Here is a 13,811-nt window from a genome sequence, read left to right as displayed (position 1 = left end):
CTAAGAAGTAATCTTATGTATATGAATGATCACTCTGGGCTGGATCCATGAGAGAACCTGGGTAGCCTAACTTTATGGGCCTAACTTGTCAATGTTTCAGTAGTGGAATCCAGTACCGTGAGTTAGATGCCCAAGTTCCTGATACAGTGCAACATGGGGGGTACCTTACAATAAAATTTAAAACAATCAATTTGTTTAGGATATAGCCACTGAGAATGAGCCACTAGGAGATAGTGAGTCCAGTGGTGTTTCTTAAATCCAGCCAAGTGGTTACAGCACCCCAGTTAGAATCAGGGGACTTGGATCATAGGATTATAGGAAGGTAGAGCTGGAAGGAACTTCATGAGGTTATCTAGTCCAGCTCAAGGAGGGATCATCTCTGACTAAAGCATCTCAGTCAAGAAGTGTCTGTACAACTTGTTCCTGAACATTTCCAGGGATGGACTTTCCACAACCTCTCTAGGTAACCTGTTCCATTACTAGACCACCCCCATTGTCAGAAAGTTCCTCCTAATCTCCCAACTATATTTCCTCTGTTGCAACTTGAGACCATTGCTCCTAGTTCTGCCTTCTACAGCTATAAAGAAACAGCTGTCCCGAACCACTTCAGATGTCTTTCAGGTATTTGAAGACTGTTATCAAATCCCCCATCAGTTTTCTCTTGTCCAGACCAAATAACTCTTATTTTTTTCAGCCTTTCCTCATACATCATGCTTTCCTGGGCATCTAATAATTTTTTCAGTCTGCTGGATTCTTTCTAATCTGTCCCCTTCTTTCTCGAAGTGTGGGGTCCAAAACTGGATACAGTACTTCAGATGAGGCCTCAACAGTTCTGAATGGAGCAAGACTTGAGTTTAATATTCTCAGCCTGTAGAAATTCAATCCCACATTTCCCACCCACTAGAGTGCCCACTCATCAGGCTATCTGCTGATTTGAGGTAACTGAGTACTCTCCACCCTTCTTGTTCAAGGTATACCATCCTGAAAAAAATGAATTTATGATGCTTTGGGCCAGAGAGAACAGGCTAGTGACTGTGTTGCCAGGTGGTTAGGGCATTTAGGTGGAAGTGTGGGGAGGGGTCTTATTTTCTAGGTTCTGTCTCTAGCACTGTTTCTGTATTTTATCCAATGACTATTAAATGAATAATGCATAAGCAGTTGTTAGAACAGAGCAGTTCAGAACAAAGGCATTTCTCAACCAAGTGGCTAAAAAAGCATTTTTACCTGCTTGTGAGCCCAGTGAATCTTGAATTCTCTTAATACTAATATAGCTCCAATAAGAGGGACAGAAAATACTCCTGCCCCAGAATAGCTTTGAGCCTGGTGGCTAGTCACCAGTTGCAGCAGTCCCTCATGGTTGAGGATGACCAGTCCTACAGGTCAAGTAAAGGGTTGTAAATGAGTCTGTTGGGCTAAGGACAGACATTTCACTGGTTTAAGTGATCAGAAACTGGTTTAAACCTGTAACAGAACAGATGTTCAGTTCACATAAACCAGTTTGAAAATGGCTGAAACCAGTTTGAGATAATCCTGGTTGAATGTAGTATCAGACTTAACTGATTTGGGTCAAATTGTTTTATGTAACATCTGTCCCAGACCCCTTGCTGGTTTAAGTTAAACCAGACTCCCCCAGCATCCCAGCATGCTCTCTGGGCTGGGCAGGGCTCTCTGGCCACTCCCCTCTGCTCCCTGGCTGGAGCTCGGCAGAGACAATAGGTGTCTGCCTGGCTCCCCCTGCTTCCCGCCTCCCCTCCCCCACTCCCTGCTAAGCAGGGATTATTGCCGCCCCCTCTGCCTTACACAGACACCTCTCAGCATTAGCTAGCAGACCACATGCTAGCTACGGTCCATGCTGTGGCAGACGGGGCAAAGGCAGAATAAACCGGTGGTAACTGGTAATGTTCCTCTATTGTTTTCTTAATGGGGTAATAAACATTGAGTTACAGGTGATAAACACTGTGCTATCAATTCCCTGCTGGGCTGCTCAGGTGTGGGGGGGGGACCCCTCCCTAATCAGAGCATCCTGCTGGGGCCTGGCCACACCCCCTCAGCTCAGCACTGAAGAAGGGAAGGGAGGGCTGCTCTAGCACCCCCCAGCTTCTAGTCTGAGCCACTGCAGGCATGAGGCTGCATTTCGGGGATATCTTTGCAGTTGCAAACTGATTCAGCCTAACCAGGTTAGACTAACCTGCAAAGATTGAATCAATTCAGGATCAGGCTTTTTGAAAGTCTGTCCCTAGCCTTGATGGCTAAGAAGGCCAATTCTAGAGCCACAGATTCTCTGGCTAACACCTCAGATGGTGGTTAAAGGGAGGGTCAGACCACAGATTTCTCAGTGTTGTTTCCTTTCCTTCATTTTTTGTCATTTTTCTGCCTCCAGGGTGACATGGTTTTCCTCAAAGTAAGCTGTGCCTTCTCTCACAAGGTGTCACCATGTAGCTGTGTCCTGGGCTAGTTTTTCCCAGTTTGTGGTATAAATGCCACACTTCTTAATGTTAGCCTTGAGGGTGTCCTTAAAGCATTTTCTCTGGCCCCTATGTGTCCTTTGTTGATTTGCAAGTATAACAGTTGTTTTGGTAAATGTACTTCAGACATGCATCCACAATGCCCTATCCACTGCAACTGATGTTAAATAATCAACACTTCCATACTGCTAGTGTTAGCATCAGTGAGCACACTGGAATTTGTGTGATGATCCTCCGGATTTTCCAAAGGTAGCACTGGTGATGGTGTTCCAGGCTTTTCAGATGGTCCTTGTAGGTCACTCAAGCTTCACAGCCATAGAGAAGAGTTGGGATTACTACAGTCTTGTATAGTAGGAGTTTTGCTCAAGTCCTGATGTTGTGATCATTGAACACACCATCAATGATTCAGTCTTCCAAAGGCAGAGCTGGCACATTGGATCATTGATGCTGGCTTTGTTTGAAAGATGGCTGCCATGGTATGCAAAGTAATCACCATTCTCCAGCTCCTGTCCATTAATGAGGATCTTTGCCCAGGGGGAGAGTGGGGGGTTGATTGGCCCTGGAGCAGGCTGGTGAAGCACCTTTGTTTTTCCAGTGTTAAGGGTCAGTCCCCAGGTTGATAAAAGTGGTTAAGGGTCATTTTTAGGTCCTTCTCAGTAGATGCAACAACAGCACAATCATCAGCATACTGAAGTTCTACAATCGAGGCTGAAATAACTTTGGTTTTGGCAAGGAGGTGGGAAAGATTGAAAAGGTTCCCATCCATCCTATACTCAATGCTGATGCCATGTGGCAGGTGGTCATGGATGAGCATCTCGATGACCGCAAGTAAAATGGACAACAAAACTGGTGCAATCATACAACCCTGCTTGACACCAGTTTGAATGGCAAAGGACTCCAAAATGGAGCTACTGCATAGTGCTTCAGGAATATAGGAGATGTGAATTTGAATCCTATCAGGCAGAAGCAGAGTGTGAACTTAATATTTCACTTCATGAAGGAGTGCTCTAACCATTGGGTTATTTGATGAAGAGGAGTACAACTGTGGCTGAGTTTTTAAAGAATATATTCATATATTTAGTATAGAGCCCAATTCTACCAGATTGTTTGTGCTATCAGATCAAGCCCCTCAGGGAAATTATAGGGAGAAAAGTCTAATTTTTGGACTCCAGTTGAATTAGGTCCATGATTCTCAACCCAGGTGCTGCAGCACTCTGGGATGCCACATTCTTTGAAGGATACTTCAAGGAGCGAGGAGATAAGCACACACCTGTTATCCCTAGCTTCCCCTCCTCCTCCTCCTCCTCCTTCCTCCTCCACTTACTGCCCTGTGCAAGAAGGTAAACATATACTCCATCCTTCTGCTTTTCCTCTCCCTTCCATCTGGCCCCTTGTAAGGAGGTAATAAAAATTGCTGTATTTTCTTATGTACAGCATGCCCCATGCCCTGTTTTTGAAAGGCCGAATGAAGTAGAAAATTCTTTGAAGTAACTGAGTAGGAGCAGCTGAGGAACCTTTGTATTGTTCTGATCCCTGTGGGTGCAGACAGAAGTGCAGTTCCCAGCTGTAACACAGAACATTTTCAGCAAAGCCTTCTGAGTTATAGCATTACCACAGACCTAACAGAAGTTTACTGTTGGTTCCAGGGGGGAGGGGAATCTAGCTGAGGGCTGGGAGCTTGCAGCCAGATTCCCATAGCAAAGGTCATAGCACTTTGCCAATGCTAGCTGTTTTCAGAATGGGAGGGGGAAATGCAGTGGATGGAGCTTATTCTTGGGGCTCCCCAGCTGGTGCTGAAGGGTGGAGTCGGTGAATTGGACTTGCCCCCCAGAAGAGCTGAATAACCCCCAGAATAAACTCCCTCTGTTCCCTTTTTCCATCTCATTCTGAAAACAGTGGCAGGCTTGAGCCAGCATGGACACAAGTTACAGAAGACGCTACATTTTGAAACATCTTTATATGATACCTAATGCAATGAGGGGTCAGATTTTCACCCAATCGGCCATTTTTAAGCTGTCTGCAGTCGTACACTTGTGTTTGGTTACAGCTATAGGTGGCTTTCTGTGTCCAGACTGGGCAAAAATTGTCACTTTTCTCTGCACCCTGTGAGTCTGTGCAGATTTTGCTTTCACTTTTGCCCAGTAAGTGGCAGAAACTGCTCTTGCCGTATTTCTCCCATATAATGCAACTTTCTGGGTTTTGGGTTGTTTTTGTTTTTTTTTAAACGTGCTTGTTGTATACAAGAAAATACAGCAGTTTGTTTGTTTTTTTAAATGAGGTGTCACTCAATCCATAAAAGTTATGGAAGGATGCCTGGAGTTCAAAAAAGGTTGAATACCACCAGACTAGGTGCTGAGTTGCTCAGCACTGACAAGATCGATGCAGTTCTGGGTATCTTCAGATGTGCAGTTCTAGCTACCTGGAGACTTTTTAAGTCAAGAACTGAGGCAACTCAGATGGGAGCCTGGAGGGAAGCAGGTGAGCAGGGTCTTCAGGACAGGCGCTTTGGACTTAGGCAACTAAATTCCACTTAAGCCACACATTAGGCATGTATATATATTCTTTTCTTTTCTTTCCTTTCCTTTGTGAAGGTTGCCTTGCTTTCCTTAACGGATATAAGCAATAAAGATCTGATTCATTCTAGCCATTTATTTCATAAGGAATTATGATATATGCAAACAAAAAATAAGAATAATACATATAGATCTTTAAGGGAAATTTTAATCCAGGTCAGTGTGGTGCCACAAGTAACAGTACCAAAGCCCCAGACTTCTTTGTAATGAATGCATTATATTTAGTGGAATCGGGTTCTTTAAATAGTAAAATCCCAAACTGCCAATGTGAACTAGGTGTATAGTGGGTCATTTGTTACTGCATGCACATTACTGTGTTATTGTAAGTGATGAGATGGTAATCAGATGGTAATGTAGTGCATTAGTCTCAGTATGATACCCATAGAAAGTCACCTGGTAATTGCAATCCAACATCTTGCTATACTTGGTGATAGTATTGTTCAAAAAATCCGCAAAGAATATGGTGTTTCCAGTGAATCTACTGAGATCATACTGTGAAATGATTGGAAAAACCTGATTGTCTAGTCTTTTCCTTTCATATCTTATAGAAAGATAGTTTTCTTAAACAGCTACAAAAGTATTTTTAACAGATTTATTTTTTTCCTTTTCTGGAGCTTAGTAGCCACATATAAGTATGAAAGAAATCAAAGGCTTTTTTGTGAGGAAGTTATTTCTCTGGAGCTTATCATTTTTTAGATAGTGGTTTCATTTCCAATCAAGACAGGTCTTCACAGATTATTGGATCAGTGTCAACATTTATATCCAATTAACACCTTAACATTAATACATTTAAAATTAATTAGTTTAAGGCCATTCTAATATAATAAAGGGCTTAGTCTGTCTGTCTGGATGTCTGTAACGCTTTTGATCAAGTGTGTATGCTCCCCTGAGAGGACTGGCAGTGATTGGCTGGGCAGGCTCCGCCTCCCCAGCCAGGGAGATGGAGGCAGAGGTGGAGAGAGCCGTTAGGGTTTAATATTTACTTGCTCCGGGATGCCTGTCAAAGCTGACAGGAGCTAGGGACAGTAGGACCCACAGGGAGCCCTCAGCAAGACAGTGATCCCAGCCTGCCCACCCCCATCCATTCCCTGCTTCCTGCCCCAGCCCTGCTCCAGCACCACATGGCTCCCAGCTGCACTATCACTGGACCAGATGGCACAGAGCCATGCTGTTTGGGGGGGGGATTAGGGGCAGAGTGTGTGGGGGGGGTGCAGGCAGGGGCAGAGTGTGGTTAGGGGCAGAGTGTGTGTGTGTGTGTGTGTGTGTGTGTGTGTGTACAGGCAGGGCAGAGTGTGGGTGTATAGGTGTGGGTGTGTGTGCACCCTCCCCCCACACACACATCCCGCTACAAACCCCCCACACCCACCCACATCCCACATATCCACACACACCCCTACACGCTTCCTCACCCCATATACCCACACACACCCATAGCCCCCCACAAACCTATACCCACCCTCCACAACATACAAGAATAAGACTTCATTTTAAGCTATTACGAGATCATCTCTATGTGCACTATACAAACACATGTAAATCTGGACAAAATTATGTTTTTAATTTAAATTAATTAATACTGTAGATGTTTCCTTTTTAGAATATAATTTGGTATTTTTCTGGTTCCAGGATGGCAAAACGCTGTGCTGAAAGGACTACTTCTGGGGACAAGGGGAGGGATGTCTGGCAAAGGTCAGGCTTTAGGGGGTGGGGCTTCTGGTTACAAGATGGCTACCAGGGAGTGGGGCATTTGCCAGCGGGCAGGGCTACCCATGTGGCCCTGGACAGCTTGCCAAAACTCGGTAAGCAGCCCTCCACCCAAAATAATTGCCCGCCCCTGGTTTACATGGCTGGGCCCGAAGGGGGAGGGGGGCTGGGTCATGTCAACAGTCCCTGAAACACTCTGTCATTCATGATGGGCAATTGACTAGTGCTGTTATAAAATCCTGGATGTGTGTGCATGAATTTGAGATGTTTAGTTGTGTTTACTTTCCAGGCATTAAGTAGCAAATATATTCCTGATATACTTCCCCATATCAGCAAAGCCTTTCAAGTCATGGATCTCAAACCATGCTTTAGACACTGACTGTATTTTTACTGTAGATTTTTTTAAATCCCTTGATTGTTTAGAATGTATAATTGGGTATTTTCACAGTTACTGATGATATTTTTGCCTGCCTTGTTGTAAGGATACATTTAGGCTTGGATATATCATACTTTAATAGCTCTACAACCTAACAGTAGCTTAACTAGAAGGGGCAAACAGGCACCAGCCCCCGGCACTGGCTTGGAAGGGATGCCATTACAGCCCCCTCCACTAAGAGTCTTTGCCATGATAAGCACAGCCCTGCACAGCCCAGCCATAGGAGCTGGGCAGGAACATTCCCATCTTGGCGGGGGGCATGAGGTACAAAGATGGCCTGCCACCCTGCTCCCTCCCACCCCACCAGGCTTTGCCATGGAAGGCACAGGAAGGAAGAGATGGGGCAGGGGGCAAACAGAGCACTATAAGCAGCCCCCACCAGGGAGTCTGCACCACTTCCTGGTCCTCAGTGACAGCAGCCCAAGCCTGCACTCTTACAGCAGCTGCAGCCTGAGTGAGGAGCACTGGGGAGGTAGCACTGGGGAGGTAAGACCCTTCTTTCTCTCCCTCTGCCACCTTCATTAATACACATTTCAAAAGTTATATTTGTATAACTTTTAGATCTCGTATCTTACACTGAGTAAAATGCACCCCCCCCCCCCCCCCCCCCCCCCCCAGTCTCCAGTGCTCAGCATAATTCCTGCCCCACTCCACCCCTCCTCTAGGCACGTACACCTTGCTACATTTCTGCAACCTACATCAGTTTTGTACACCAATATAGGTTGCACTGGTGCCCAGGTCACAGAGAGGGCTGACTCTTTATGGCAACTGTGGCAGCAGGTGCTGTTACAGAACCTTGCCATTGGGTGGCAGGGGCTGGTAATACCATGTTTCCATTGAGCAAACACTATTTCAGGATAGGAATGTACATACAGCATTTAGTAATCCATCCTTATGCTGGTATGCTGGCCCTGAGTTTGGTATGCTGTTAAATACCAAATAAAAAAAATACTTTCAATAGAGACCATAAAAATATGATAGTAAGTTTATCTATTGGGCAACATAAGGTATGTCTAGACACCAGATGGCTGTGTAGAACAGAGATAACTCGGCTAGATTTCAGCAATTTATGTAGATACTAGCAGCCATTCAGCTGTAAGAATATGTGCTAATTTACCCCAGTTTTGTATAAACTCTACTTCTAGGAACTACTTGATGAAACAGGACTGTACAAGTAAAGAAAGAAGTACAGCCCAAATATTATGCTGCCTTGAGTAGGGTTAGAGTGTTGTAATAACCATGATGGTCCAAGAAATATGTATGGTGCCATGTGGCATGCAAAATATCTCGTTTCTAGTTAAACTAATCACTTAAGTTGCACTCTGGAGAATTCTGCCTGGGCACAGTCAGTGTGTGCTTAATTTCAACTAACTGCATACCTATTTATTTTTCTCCCCAAGTGAAATCTTTTACTAACAATCCACATAACATATAATTGTTTTGATTTGATTCGATTTATTTATTATAGCCCCAGAAGTGTTCCAGGCTTTCATGGATGGAGGCCCAGGATACTCATACCCTGTAGACTGGTGGTCACTGGGAATTACAGCATATGAATTACTCCGGGGTTGGGTAAGATTGTTGGTTTTGGCTTTATTTATCTATTTTGTTTGCAGAACAACTATCTCATCTGTGTGGCTTTACTACTGAACTTCAGGTGAATGCAACCTGAGATCTGGGTTTGTAATGCAATCTTGATATTGGGGAAGCTTTCCCAGTTTTAAATTCTGCTTTGAATAGGTTTCATCTAGCTTCACACAATGTCATCACAGTTTGTAACAAATGATCTTGGATAGGAACCCTCACAGGCCTACTCCAATGGCCTTTGATCATGGAACTGATAAATGAAGGTTATAAGACTGAATCCTTAATACTTAAATGTACTGACTTGGAAATAAGTGTGTTTTTTCAATATAAAAATGAAATACTATTTTTTATCATATTTTACACTCACTTGGTGAAACCTAGAAGAGGTAACAAAACATCTCAGGCCACTGAAATGTTTATTTGCTAGAACACTCATGTCTTGTTTAATCAACTATGAGGATAAGCTTAGTGAAAAATTAACATTCCTGGACATTTTTCAGAAGATAATGGAAAACTCCATTCCATTTTGGTTCCAAGGGACTTGAACAGGATAGTGTTAAATACTTACCCTTCCCCATGGAAAACAGTACTTTGAATACATTTTCACATAGCTCTTGTTTTATGTCCATATTGATATTACTGTATTTACTTGAATCCAATATGACTTCAAAATTAACATAACCCCCAATAATTAGATCCTATACATGGAAAATTATAAAATTGTTCTTATTTTCATGGTTAGAAGCTAATTAGCAGAAGGCCATCTTAAATTCGTGCCCCCCACCACTGCTATAGGGCAAGGGGCCAGACCCCTGCCCCATGTGCCTGTCCCACCAGTTCCTGCCCTGCAGCTGTCTGCCCCTTGCCATGCCCCCCTTCCACCTGCTCCTCCATGTCTGTGTCTGCCCCTGCTGCCTGCCTTCATACCTTGCCCCATTGCCTGTACCTGCCCCCACACTCCCTGCTCCACCACCCCCGCTCCCCACTAAAGTCTGCCCCACTACTTTCTGCCCACCCTTCCTTAACCTCTTGATGTAGTTGTAGTCAGAAATAGTGAAGCCTCAACCCAGCCCAGCCAGGGGGAAGCAGCAACAGAGCAGATGTGACACCTGCGGGAAGGGAACAGAAAGTGGGGGTATAGGCTGCAAAGGAGAACAGGGGGCAGGAGAGACACAAGGTGGGGCAGCAGGCACAGGCATGGGGGGCAAGTAGCAGAGGGGGGGAGGCTGGAGTTTCCTCCGCCCACCTTGCAGTCTCCTCATGCCTCTACCCAACTGCAGGCCCCCTCCCCCACCAAATGGACCATTGCAGCCTAGGACAGGTGGTGGCTCAGCCCCAGGTTCAGCCTCAAACTCAGGGCCAAAGCCAGAACTGAGCTGCCACCTGCCCTGGGCCAGTACTATTTAGATTTAAGTAAATACAGTATATAGCATAAGGAGGCTGAAATAGAGGTCAAGTCTCTATAATGGTAAACAGTTATAAACATGTAATATAAGTCAGGCTCTGACTTGAAGAACTAGTCTAATTATAGAAGATGGAAAATGTTTGGCAAAATCAAGGATTGTTATCCCCCTTCTATCAATGGGAAATTAAGGTTCACAGAGATGAAGTGTTTGATTCTGCAAGCGCTTCAGCAAAATGTTCAACAGAAAACACTTTGACCCCAATGCACAAAACACTTTGACCCTCTTAAGGACATGCTGAAAGATACAGTCTATGGGCTGGATCAGGCCCTGGAAGTTCTATCATCCAGCCTGTGGTGCTGCCCATGGGTCTTGGAGTGGACCCACCTGCCACGTGCTGTATGCAGGACCAGTCTGGGATGGAAGCAGCATGCTGTATACAGTATGCAGAGCTGGTCCAGATGCATGCTGCATGTTGATGCCCATGCTAGACTGGCCCTGTGTTCTTGATCCACCATGCAGAGTTGGTCTGTGGGCCCATTCTGTCCCATGAACTGACCTTGAGCCATTCATCCAGCCAGTGGGTCAGGTGAGTTTGACACCCCTACTTTATGTGCATGAGTAGCACTACACACCTAGTTGTTTCAGCACTTTGTATTCAAGGTCATAGAGGAGATAAGTGGCAGAACCAGGAGCTGAATCGAGATCTCTTTCAGTGCTTCAGTATAAGATCTTCCTTCCTATCTGAATGATTTGTTGTTCAAAAATTTACCCCCACCATGAATCTACTATGAATGCTCTTACAGACCTAGAAATTAAAATTTAATTTGAATGAATAATTAGGGCCTGATTTTAAAAAATGGCTGACTTCTATAGTAATTAATAATTAGAGGTAATTAGTAAATATAAGGCCAGAAGGGACTATTAAGATTATCTGATACGATCCTTTGTTTAACAGGGGCAGTAATATTTCACTCAGTACTTATTGCATTGAGCCCAAGTTATACTGGTTATACCAGAGCATGTCTTTTAGAAAGACATCCAGTCTTAATTTAAGGATTTCAAGTGATGAAGAGCTGATGTCAGGTGTCTAGTTAACTATTTTACAGGGATAATATGTCAGGAAGTAGGGAGGACAGAAAAACCTTGACGGAACTATACCCTGTGAGAATATGTAGTTCCATCAAAGTTGAAATGCTTCATAAAATTGTTTTTATTTTGTCAGACTTTCATTTCAGAAGAAAACTGCAGGGAAATTGTCAAAAAAAGAAGGCTAACCTGTTCCAGTTTGACATTTTCAGGACAGAATATTTTTGATTTTTTAAAATCTATTTATGCCTTTTCATTTCATTTTGTATATGTTGTATTATGTTTCTATACCTTTTTAAAAGTCAAAACCAAAACAAAATCATTTTATTTTTAATTTACCTTCATGAATATCTTTTTTATTTCGTTTTTCATTCTGATTTAGAATGAAGCTAGATATTGAAATGTTGAAATTCTTGTTAAATGGAAATTTTGTTCTTTGCACAGCCCCAGTTGTGGGGCAGTTAACTAGGATAATTTCAGCCTAGAATTATTTGTGTTTGCAAAAAGGATGGTGCAATCTAAGAGTAATTATAAATCCAGTAATGGATCAAGTAGCTTCTCCCTCAGCATCCACTGTAGAGACCACTACTTTGACATATCAGGACCTACTACTTTTGGGAAACCCTCTGTGTAGTTTCTCTGTCCTTGGCCCTAACCCCATGGCAGGTTAAGTGGTGTGGAAGACCTCTTGCTGTGTGATTAACCTCCTGTAAAATTATAAGAATAAACATTCTTTAGTCTTACATGTTTATTTAAGTTAATATCAGCATATTTAATTGTCAGATGAGCCAAGAGGTTGTTCTAAAGGCTTATTTTAGTGTTGTAGATTTATCTCAGAAAATTCTAAATAACATTTGTATAAAAAAATTAGTAGAAAAGCCAGACAATACATCTGTGGTGCAAGAGACATATTAACAAGCTTTTTGGTTTTTTCATGGCATTGTTAAGGAGAGTCTCAACCTAGTTACAGTTTAAAGAACACTGGAAATATGGAAGGGAGAAGGGTCAGATGTCATGGGCATTATTAATTACAGATAAACTATATTTTCCCAGTTTAATTCAAATAGCAAGAACTGCCCTTGTTCTGTGAAATCAGTGGATGGATTTGGTAGCATTGCACAAACAAAAGAAGATGGTTCTGGACATAATGGCAGAGCATGGTAAGTTGGAGTGATTATCCAACCACATTTGCAGCTTTCCATGAAAATTGTTGGTGAGATGCAGCATACGGGGCACCTGTACATGGATGCCGAAGCTGCTTCAACGCGCTGGAACTCAGAGCAGATGCTCCAGGAGCCTCCTGTGTCTTGTGTATCGGAGTCCCTATGCTTAAAAATGGTGACAGGGGCGCTTGAACCAAAGCTCATCAAACAAGCTTTAGTTCAGGTGCCTCCACCACCATTTTAAGCATGGGATGCGCATACAGGAGATGAGGCGGAACTTTAATTAGAGCGGCTCTTAGAGACACTTTAATTAAAGTGCCACCCCACTCCCCCTACCCCTGGAGCACATGTAAAAGTGCCCACAGTGTTTGAGCTGGGCTTCTCACAAAACCAAAGCCTTTTTACTTCAGCCTTTACAAACAGGGGCAACTATCAGATGACAAGCACAGTTGGCAGCAAAGATATGGGCAGAGTCAAACAGCCTAGAGTAATGGCAGAACAGGTTATGGCTTATTCAGAGAAGCTAGATGCTGTCAAGTCAACAGGGCCATATGGGATATACTCTAGGGTACTAAAATAATTAGCTGAGGTAATTTCTGAGCCATTAAGTATCTTCTTTCAGAAATCATGGAGGTTGGGAGAGGTCCCAAATGATTCAACATGGCATTCATACTGCTCATCTTTAAGAAAGGGAACAAGGAGGATATGGGGAATTGCCACACCAATCAGTCTAACCTCAATACCTGGAAAGATAATGGAGCAGGTCCTCAAGGAATCCATTGTGAAGCACTTAGAGGAAAACAATGTGATCAGGAACAGCCAGCATGGATTCACCAAGAGCAAGTCATGCCTGGCCAATCTGATTTCCTTCTATGATTTTCCCTCTAACAGTCTCTGTGGTTGATGGGAGAGCAGTGGTTGTAATACACCTTTACCTGAGCAAGGCTTTTGATGCTGTCTTCCATGGCATTCTCATGAACAAACTAGGGAAACACAGACTAAATTAAAGTACCATAAGGTAGAGACAAAACTGATAGGGTCATCATGCTCAATGAGCAGTTATCAATGGTTCCATGTCTAGTTGGGAGGAAGTATCAAGTGGTGCTCCCCAGAAGTCTGTCCTAGCTCCAGCATTGTTTAATATCCTCATTAATGATTTGGACAGTGGGATTGAATGCATGCTTAGCAAATTTGTTTATGATACCAAGTTGAGAGGAGTTGCAGACAATATGGAGGGTAGGGCTAGGATCCAGAATGACCAGGACAAGATGGAGAAATTTAGGTTGGAGATTAGGAAGAACTCTCTGACTATGACAGTGGTCAGGCATTGGAAGAGACTACCTAGTTGTGGAATCGCTGTCCTTGGAAATTTTCAATATCTGAACAGACAC

The 13,811-nt window shown here is 43.5% G+C and overlaps 1 protein-coding gene across 1 annotated transcript in view; it reads left to right on the top strand.

Moving 5' to 3' along the window:
* The window catches only part of STK32B (serine/threonine kinase 32B), a 170,505-nt gene that overhangs the window by 100,153 nt on the left and 56,541 nt on the right, over positions 1-13,811 (top strand). Inside the window, exon 7 of the mRNA XM_006017036.1 lies at positions 8,647-8,750. Within this exon, the coding sequence (XP_006017098.1) occupies positions 8,647-8,750 (104 nt within the window). The remainder of the gene's footprint in view (positions 1-8,646; positions 8,751-13,811) is intronic.

Source organism: Alligator sinensis, unplaced genomic scaffold (assembly GCF_000455745.1).
Source record: "Alligator sinensis unplaced genomic scaffold, ASM45574v1 scaffold421_1, whole genome shotgun sequence".
Classification (NCBI taxonomy): Eukaryota; Metazoa; Chordata; order Crocodylia; family Alligatoridae; genus Alligator; species Alligator sinensis.
This window is presented reverse-complemented; position numbering and strand designations above follow the sequence as displayed.